Here is a 10,748-nt window from a genome sequence, read left to right on the forward strand (position 1 = left end):
CCTCTGTCACCATGTCCACACACTCAGGAGGGATCTGATTGGCTGCTGCAGGTCGTGTGGTTATCCAGAGGCGAGCAGAGGGAAGCAGCTTCCCCCTGATGAGGTTTGTCAGCAGCACATCCACTGAGGTGGACTCTGTAAGATCAGTCAGGATCTCAGTGTTGAGGAAGTCCAGAGGAAGTCGACACTCATCCAGACCGTCAAAGATGAACACGACCGGGAACTGATCAAACCTGCAGATTCCTGCGTCTCTGGTTTCAGAGAAGAAGTGATGAACGAGTTCCACCAAGCTGTACTTGTTCTCTCTCACCACATTCAGCTCTCTGAAGGTGAATGGAAATATGAACAGGATGTCCTGGTGGGCTTTGCCTTCAGCCCAGTCCAGAGTGAACTTCTGTGTTAAGACTGTTTTCCCAATGCCAGCCACTCCCTTTGTCAGCACTGCTCTGATTGGTGCATCTCTTCCAGGTGAGGCTTTAAAGAGGTCTTCTCGTCTGATGGTTGTTTCTGGTCTGTGTGGTTTCCTGGATGCTGTTTCAATCTGTCTGACCTCATGTTCAGCATTGACCTCTGCAGACCCCCCCTCTGTGATGTAGAGCTCTGTGTAGATCTGGTTCAGAAGGGTTGGGTTTCCTGCTTTAGCGATGCCCTCAAACACACACTGGAACCTCTCCTTCAGGGTGGATTTAAGTTTACGTCTGCAGACTGCAGCAGCAGTTCCTGAATGGACAAACAAGAAATGTGATTAAAAGGTAAGTACGACATCAGTCAGTGTCAACAAAATACATAACATTTGGTTAAGTGATTCATTTGCGCTATTGTTAACGCGCTAAGGTTACCCGATTAATGGTGAAAGTTAACGTTCACACGTTTTATATAATCGTAGTTAACTGTTTAGCTTGTTTATTAGTAATGTAACAACAAATGTTTTTGCTTCCTTCACTAATGGTTTAGCTAACAATAAGCGTATGCACTGATTAAAGACAAAGTTTTATAAAGTGAAACTCCTCCCATCTTTCCTCCACCTCCTCTCCATCGTGTTCAATGTGTTGAACCCTCTTACTGCTCTGCAGACGGTCAGCCAGCTCCTCCTGCTTCATGCTCCTCAGGAAGTGCAGTGAGATGTTCAGAAAGGCCTCTCTGCTGCTCCTCCTCTGCTCTTCATCCTCACCGTCCAACACCTCCTCATCCTCACTCTGACTCTCTAAGCATTCTGGGTAATCGGAAATCAGGACTGTCTGGATCTTCTTCAGCTCGTTCTTCACAAAAGTGACGATGTGGTCCTCCAGCAGCTGGAACAGAATAACATGTAGCGTGAATCAGACATGGAGATGGCTCTGACCCTCAGAGTAACGGCTAACTTCCTCTAAATAGGAGATAAATGCAGAATACGTTGTAATGCGAGAAAAGGAACTTTGACCATTTGGTATCCAGCACCGAGGTCTGACTTGATGCTTCACTGTTCATAACCAATTAATACAATTGATTGATAGAAAATGCCTTAATATGATTCTAAAATAGGGAGAACAATTATTAGGGCCCGAGCACGGAGCGCTAGGACCCAATGGTGTCCTAGCACGAATTGCGAGGAACCTATTGTTCACTTTAATTTTTTTTAATTAGCATAATTCTCTAAAACAGTGAAATGTTAACTTAAATTTCAATTTTCAGTTTTTCCACACCAAACTTCGTATCCAGCATCGGTGGAGACTCAGACACATTACCGTAGAAAATGAGCATGTTCAGACGATGAATATTGCCGCCATTAATAAAAACGTACTCGCAAAAAGGCAGGGCTTAGAAATAAATGCTCATAAGTCATCAACAATGGTATCCATATATCACAGATGTTGGTGGATAGGTTCAGTCTGTCTTGGGGAATAGACACACCAAAGTATTTTCATTTTGGACTATAGGGGCCAAAAACACCACCAATTTATAACTCAAGAACAGATGGACACATTTAGCAACAAATGCAGAATATGGGCGTGGCCTATACATTTTTGTAAATTGCGATAGCATAAAATGAGCTTCGGACGCAAATCTTGGGACACACACGTCAGAGCCCACGACCTTTTCGAGAATGTAAGAAAAAAACCAAATGTAAAAAAAGCGCCCCCTATTGTGTGGTAGTCAAATACAGTTTCTCCTTCACGAATTTTGGCACAGACATTCCTCATGGAATTACGGACATATTTCTAATCAGCTTCCATTAGCCCCGCCCCCCAGAACGTTTTTCATGTATTTTAAGCACATTCTTGCAAACTCTTCCTAGGGGAATGATCGGAAAAATTCCAATCCAGGACACGTTCAGCCCCTATCCAATATGATGCTAAATTGCCAAGAAAATGTTTTATAACTCAATCGTGGAGGTCCTAAGCTAACAGCGAATACACCATTTTTGACGATTTACATGTCGCAAATTACTCCAAACTACTCGCATATAGTTATTCCGATATTCACGAAACGCTGTATGCACATTTCTCTTATAATTGCACACATATTTCAAATTGCCTTCCATTAGCCTTGCCCCCCACAAAGTCGGCAATTTTCAAAAATCGGGGACAAATTCCAATCGAGGACAAGTTCAGCCCCTATCCAATGTGATGCTATATTGTGAAGCACATTTTTGATAGCTCAATCGTGGAGGTCGTAAGCTAGCAGCGGATACGCATTTTTTGACGATTTACATGTCACAAATTCGTCCAAACTACTCGCATACAGTTTTACTGATATTCACGAAACGCTGTATATACATTGCTCTAATCTAGACATATTTCAAATTGATCGAAACAATTCCAATCCAGGACAAGTTAAGCACATATTCAATGTAATCATACATTGCGAAGGAATAGTCCTTCGCTCGAACGGGGAGCTCGTAGGCTAACGGAGAATGTACAATTTTTGACCATTTATATGTCAGATAAGCCACTGAGACCTGTCTGTCTGCCTGGCACATCAACTCTCTCTCTCACACACACACACACACACACACACACACACACACACACACACACACACACACACACACACACACACACACACACACACACACACACACACACACACACACACACACACACACACACACACACACACACATACACACACACACACTCACCTACTGTTACTGTTACAACAACGCCCTTTGCTGGTGGCATATTCATTACAACAGACACCTATACACTCCCTAACCCTAACCCTACTGTTTATTTGTAGATATCTCCTAAAGCCTACAAATAAAGTGTGAAATGTAGGCCTGTTACATTTATTATTGAGCAATATATATTATACACACTGTTCTGCTTTCTGCACTGACCTCAGCAGCTGTTCTCACTGTAACATCACCTAACATCCAGGGGATATGTGATTAGTGAGTAAACAAACGGTAAAGGGCAGAAAGTCTGGTGCACATTTGATCATCTCAAATAACTTATAATCACAACGGGAACAGATTGCAGAGCTGTGCTTCGTTGACAGAAGTCCAGCCATGCGTCACACCTCTTTTAAACATCACTGTTGGCTGAAATCGTCTCAGGAGAATACTTCAGTGTACCCTCGGTTATAGCTCCTCTAGAGACACTCCTCTCTCCTCTCTCCTCTAAATCAATGTATCCTCGGTTACGGCTCCTCCAGACAGCCTCCTCGATGATCGATCCTCAAAGAGCCTTTAGAGAAATTTGTTTTCCTTCGAAACGGCGCGCCGACAACCGTTTCCGGGTCGCTGCCGGAGGACCTGGGAGTCTGGGACGCGGAAATTAGAGAAATCACAAACGGCTCATTTCCGAGGACTCGCGCACGTCTGCTTGACGCACGGACGCGAGGGCCCGCTCATCACTGCGCGCACAAGTGCGACTGCAGTTTTAATTATTTTTGGTCTTTTAACGTTTAGATATTGCAATTCTGATTGCATCACCAAAAACCCCTGACTATTCTCTCAACTCAATCAATCAATCAATCAATCAATCAATCAATCAATCAATCAATCAATCAATCAATCAATGTTTATTTATATAGCCCAATATCACAAATGTTACATTTGTCTCAGTGGACTTCACAGTTTGTACAAAATATCAGTATGACAATACGACACCCTCTGTCCTCAGACCCTCACATCGTACAAGGAAAAACTTCCGAATTAAACCCACAGTTTAAAGGGAAAATGGGAGAAACCTCAGGGAGAGCAACAGAGGAGGGATCCCTCTCCCAGGATGGACATACGTGGAATAGATGCCGTGTGTAAATCAAAAATATAATACATTTGCAACATAGGTAGTCTAAATGTTTGGAAATGCATGTGTGTATAATAGGAAGATGAATCCACGAGGATATCCATCCAGGACCTCTGATCCAGGACCACAGCCAGGACTCAAGATCCAGGGCTCGCGATCCAGGACACAGGACCGCAGGATCATCCATGACTCCGGATCCCAGCGTATATAGACACCAAAAAGAAATACATTTGGGGAAGCTGGGTTAATCGGAACATGAGAGTACACAGGTATAGACGGAGAGAAGGAAGAAGTAAGATGTCCCCCGACAAACTAAGCCTATATCAGCAAAACTAGGGGCTGAATCTAATCAGCCCTAACTATAAGCTTTATCCAAAAGGAAGGTCTTCAGCGCACTCTTAAAAACGGATAGGGTGTCTGCCGCCCGAACACAAACTGGAAGCTGATTCCACAAATGTGGAGCTTGATAAGAAAAGGCTCTGGCTCCCATTGTACTTTTAGAGACTCTAGGAACAGCCAACAACCCTGCATTCTTGGAACGCAATGCCCTAGTAGGACAGTAGGGTATAATGAGTTATTTAAGGTAAGATGGCGCCTGCCCATTAAGGGCTTTGTAGGCGAGAAGAATAATTTTAAATTCTATCCTGTGTTCTATAGGGAGCCAGTGTAAGGCAGCCAGAACAGGAGTAATGTGGTCCCTTTTCCTAACTCTGGTTAGTACACAAGCTGCAGCATTTTGAATCAGCTGAAGCGACTTGATTGACTTCTTGGTACTCCCTGATAATAAGGAGTTACAATAATCCAGCCTAGAAGTAACAAATGCATGGACTAGTTTCTCTGCATCGTTTTGAGGCAAGATATGCCTGATTTTTGCAATGTTACGTAGACGGAAGTAGGCGGTCCTTGAAATTGATTTTATGTGGGCGTTAAAGGATCAATCCTGATCAAATATAACACCAAGATTCCTTACAGTCTCACTGGAGGCCAAATTAATGCCATCCATAGTTAGTATATCTTTAGATAATTTGTTTCGTAGATTCTTCGGGCCAAGTACAATAACTTCAGTTTTGGTCGTGTTTAACATCAAAAGGTTTAAGGTCATCCACGTTTTTAAGTCCTTAAGGCAGTCTTGAATTGTATTTAGATGATTAATTTCATCAGGCTTGATTGATAAATATAGTTGAGTATCATCCGCATAACAATGAAAGTTTACAGAATGATTCCTTATAATATTGCCTAACGGAAGCATATATAATGTGAACAAAATAGGTCCGAGCACTGAGCCCTGTGGCACTCCATGGCTAACTTTGGTTTGCGTGGAAGATTCATCGTTGACACGTACAAACTGAGAGCGTTCAGATATATAGGACCTAAACCAGCCTAAAGCAGTTCCCTGTATGCCAACTAAGTGCTCTAGTCTTTGCAATAAGATATCATGGTCGATAGTATCAAATGCAGCACTGAGATCGAGCAAAACAAGAATAGAGACAAGTCCCTTGTCAACTCAGTATTTACATTCTTTAAAATCTATAACTCTCATTATATCAGCTTTGTACAGTGATGCAAAACAACACCATATTATTTTATTTTTAGTATACAAAGAGGTGTGCTGATAAGGGTATTGTGTGAAGAGAAATTAAAGATGTTGTTTAATTGCTGATATATTTATGATCCACGTCACGTTTTCAGTTCCGGTGGTATTTCTTCATGTTTGTCTAGAAGTCTTCTCATCAGGGCTCTATAAATAAAGAACTACGGCAGATGTGTAATATTTAATGCAGCTGAACCGTTTATTACAATGCCGTTATGTGATGACTTTCAAAGAGAAAAGCAAGCACACCCGGAATAAAGTAATATATATATATTTGTTTTTATGTTTTCGGATTTCATATCGCTTAAACATCCTATCCCAACGTGCATTGTGGCTAAAACATCAAATCACTGAGCTTCAATGATAGCTGAGGATTATGGGTAATAAGATGTTTATGGCTGTCCAAAACGCTGAAAAAAGAAATGTGTCTCTCAGAATTGAAAGGGAAAAACACAAGAGCATTGTAACCAATTCAAACCAATGAATGTTGTGTAATGAACAATGACAAACTGGTGTTTTTTAGTTGATGAGTACTGCAGATATCACTGTGAAATCAATCGACAGTGACGAGATTACTCATTTCCGGGTGTATAGCGAGAGCTGCGTCCCAAGCAACCACGTTACTATAGCAACGCAGACATCTGAAATACTGTTTTCACGCGGAGAGATGACGATAACTTCACATGGACACTGGCCAATCTAAAATCTCTTTAGTAACATACGTAGTACGTTTCCCTGGCGATACCTGAACAAATCTTCGTAATCTCCACAAGGACTTGTGTTATAGTGAACCAAATGTCGGGATAGAGGCGCGCTCATCAAAATCCGGGTATTTCTCTAATGCTGGGCCATGTTAACAATCCCGTGTAACTGTGTGACGTTTTGAGGGGGTGAAACCGTGTCCTCCTGACGTCTCCCAGCGTGGACCCATGTGACATTTTGACGTCTTGTCGTGATACTGGGTTGGGTTAAGCTCTGAAGGGTGTGTGTGTTCGTGTGTTAGCGTACTAATGGTATAAATGTGTCAGCTCTCTCTATTGAACAGCTTTTAGAGGAATGAATAGGTAATTGAAAAACATGCATTTCATTCATTGTTTATTTTTACTTCACTCCTTCTAACTCCATTTCTCCTTCTAACCCCAGCTCTCCTTCTAACCCCAGCTCTCACGGGTTGGTGCGGTCTGGGTGAAACAGTTATTTACTCAAGATATTGTTCCTTGTGTTTTTAACTGGAGGGAGCCACACACTCACCATCAATATGGAGTCCAGGTGAGTTTGATGCTGCTGGGCAGACTGACCACCAGGACTCTCTGATCTCTGCTGATGAACTCTGTGGAGCGAAGAGGAGGGTTTTAAACAAATTCAGAAACTAAGAGCCACACGTGCTGAGTTTGAAGATCCTCATTCAAACCAGCTACTAAATAATAACAATACATTTTTATATTTGGAGGAGCCTTTCAAGACACCAAAGAGCCCCTAACAATGCATTAAAGAAACACTCAATAAGGTAAAACAGAACAATATAAAATTCAGGCTGGGCTGACATACAGAGAGACATCAATGAAAAGCAGACGGGACAGGAAGTAGCTTTGATAAACAAACCGCACTAAAGTGAGCAGGCTGATCCGAACAGGACAGTCTGAATGAGGTGATTATGTCAGACTGTCAGAAGTGCAATAAATCTTCAGTGTCTGACATCAGTTTGAAGCTCTGCTGTGTTCTCCTTGTGGTTCAGTTCTTTGCTTCAAGAACTCCTTTACGATGTGCAGCAAATACAATGCAGCTGAGAAGGAGGTATACATTATAAAGTTTTAAAAGCGAACAACAAAAATAACTTGAATTCATACCTTGGTCCCTCGCTATGCTCTCCATCTTTAAACGTTATAGGGTGAGGCATAGACCAGCCACTCTTCATGGACACACAGCTGGGTCCGGGTCCAGGAGGGTCTGGTCCCTCACGGTGGATCCTGATAGAATCAAAAACATGATGAATGCAAAGGTTCACTGACACTCTGCTGAACATGATGCTGACCTTTGAACATGTTAATACTGATAAGATGAATAATAACTTTGGATCAGTGGTGTCCATCTTGCAGGTTGGCAGGCTCAAAGGTCCTCTGTAGATTCCTGGAGGATCTGTTGTGATGTCGAACCTAAACACAAACACAACAACATGCTCATTACTGCTCCTTCCTCTCTGCCACACACTGGATCTGGGACTGAACAAGAAGGGAGTCTGAGTGAGCTCATACTAAATCAAACACAATGTATTTATCTCTGGAGATTTACAATGAACTTTGTTCATCAACAATATCAAGAATGAGAGAAGTCAACGGACGAGCGGGATATCTGCTGTGGAGGTTAGGGTTAGGGTTAGAGTTAGGGTTAAGAAATTATATACTTTTTCTTTTTCCTCTTCATAAGTTCTGCCACTGCAGTTACAGAGTTTGTTCTCTTGCAATTGGAACATACTACTTATTCATAGCATTGCACCTTTACCCTCTTTTTTATCAACTGCAAAGGATTGTGGGTCAGAATAGCCAGGAAAGCATGCTGGTTTACAAACTACAAAATGCAACCAGTTGAACATCCTGGTATTCTGGAGTACTAGACAGGATGCAGGGACCCCAACACGAGCTGCACAGCCCCCACATTCACCCAGACAACAGTATGTTGAACATATAGGTGTTAGGTTGTCACAATGTGTTGAAGAACACCCACAATGAACTGAGTTGGAGAGGATTTCAGATACACAGTCCAGCTGACATGAGACTCCACTGGAGCGTCTCTGACTGCAGTATCATTAAAGACATGAAGGCCCTCTACACGCAGTGACTGTGGAGAGACCTCAAAGGATGCTTTATAACCTGCTTGGTGTGTGTACGCTTCAGAGATAAAGAAATGAAAACACCTCAGTCCCGTTGATCCGAGCCCTCTGTCCGGTTCTTACATTTCCTCCCAGCACTAAGGATGCTTACTCAGATTACAATCAAACTGCTGCCAGAAACGGTGACCATTACAAGGAAGTCTTTCTTGAAACATTCTCCACAATACTTTATAATAGATATTTAGCAGCAATAAACATTTAAACGGTGATACAGAACAAGTCATCCTTATGATCTAACCTCTACAGATTCCTCTGGTAGGATTCTCTCCTGATGAGTTTTAGGAAACAAACATACTTTGTCTGGTTAGGTTTTATTTGCTGGAATTATCCAATTATCCAATTTCCAAAAAGCATTTAAATCATATTCTCACCTGTTGAATTCCCTTCAGGTCAAACCCCTGCATGTGGAAGAAACTCTGCTAATCTCTTCCTCACCAGTCCTGTGTCTGCCTGCATCTGATCTGAGGACGCCGTCTCTCCCTCATAACTTCAGAGCATCAAAACACACGAGTCACAAGAAACCTGTCCAACAAGCACAAGAAACCAGTCAGTTTGAGATATGGTGTAGTTCTACTAGCTGTCCACTAGATGGTGGTAACTGATCATCCAATGAAATAAAGCTCAGCACTAATTTACAAATGTTAACTCTGACAGTTGACTGATCTCATTAGCATCCTAGTGTAGCTGTGATGAAGAGTTTCCCACAGACTCACAGTATGGACTGATCTCCGTCCTCTCTGCGGACGCCTGAAGACACAGATCTGTTCTTTTATTAGGATTTCTTCCAGATTAAAGTCAATACAATTGTAACTATGGATCCTACACCAATAAGACCATTAATCGATGTCATTTATAATCACACTTTTCATTTTAATAAACACAACTCAAAGTGCTACAGAGTAAACTTCTGAATAAAAACATTGTAAACATTAAGTAGACAGGGCAACAAGAAGCCTTACAAGTACATTAGCTTCAAATAAGATAAACCATTTTGAGTGATATAAACAAAAATGAATTGTTGTTGTTGTTATTTGATTGGCCAAGTTGGACATTGCGAGTTAAGTATTTATTTATGGAAATATTTTTTTTGGATGAAGTTTTAGTAAACATTTTCCATCAAACGCATTGTTCGACAACAATTTGTGACTTTTTGAATGGCCACGTTAAATGCTGGATTCTGATTGGTGGGTCTGTTATCTCTGTTTAGTAGTTAGTTGCTCAGGATGCTCTGATCGAGGGACCCTGTGCAGTCATATCGATCCGGTCAGTGTAACTTAGTTTAAAGACATTTGAACAGTCAGAAAACTCCATGAATACTTTGAGAATATGATATTTTAAAGTAAATAAACAGAGAAGAAGAACACTAGAGTTTAAAGGGAATGGGCTCTGGCTGTTTTTAGAGACTGGTTGATGGGAAATACAATTTAAACAGACCTGGACAGTTACTGAAAACCTGCATCAGTGCTGCCGTCATTTTAAGTTACGATGCTGCAGTTCAGACGCTGATACTAGAACAGAAGACGGAGCCCTCCACTAACATATCTCACGCTATCACAAACATCCCACCAGAAAACTCAACGCTCCATCAAACAGTTTCAAATACAAAGTCCAGCTGACATGAGACTCCACTGGAGCGTCTCTGACTGCAGTATCAGTAAAGACATGAAGGCCCTAAACACGCAGTGACTTTGAAGAGACCACAAAGGTGTTATATCACATCTGTTACTCTTCTATGTTGAACTTTAAAAAAAGAAACATGTTGTTCACGTTGATCAGAGCTGTTGGACCGGATCAGAAACTGCCTGCATTTTTCACTGCTGATGATGATATCTCCGATTACAATCAAACTGCTGCCAAAAGCTGCTGGCACCATTACAAGGAAGTCTTTCTAAAACCATTCTTTAACTCCGAGGGAAACTCTCCACAATACTGTAGAATAGATATATAGCATCAGCATCAGGAAACATTAGTCATGTCCATTTAAACGGTGATACAGAACAAGTGATCCTGATGATCAAACATCTACAGATTCCTCTGG

At 41.7% G+C, this 10,748-nt stretch overlaps 1 protein-coding gene across 1 annotated transcript; it reads right to left on the reverse strand.

Annotated features, from left to right (window-relative positions):
* Position 1: 1 nt before the first annotated feature.
* On the reverse strand, positions 2 to 9,140 carry LOC139433374 (protein NLRC3-like; the record flags this gene model as incomplete). Its single annotated transcript, XM_071202354.1, has 6 exons — positions 9,082 to 9,140; positions 7,893 to 7,976; positions 7,671 to 7,790; positions 7,075 to 7,153; positions 1,064 to 1,292; positions 2 to 720 (listed from the first exon to the last, which is right to left on the reverse strand). Coding segments are annotated over exons 2-6 (1,167 nt in total), but the record flags the coding sequence as incomplete, so codon positions are not given.
* Between the last annotated feature and the right edge of the window lie 1,608 nt (positions 9,141 to 10,748).

Source organism: Pseudochaenichthys georgianus, unplaced genomic scaffold (assembly GCF_902827115.2).
Source record: "Pseudochaenichthys georgianus unplaced genomic scaffold, fPseGeo1.2 scaffold_296_arrow_ctg1, whole genome shotgun sequence".
In the NCBI taxonomy this organism is placed as follows: Eukaryota; Metazoa; Chordata; class Actinopteri; order Perciformes; family Channichthyidae; genus Pseudochaenichthys; species Pseudochaenichthys georgianus.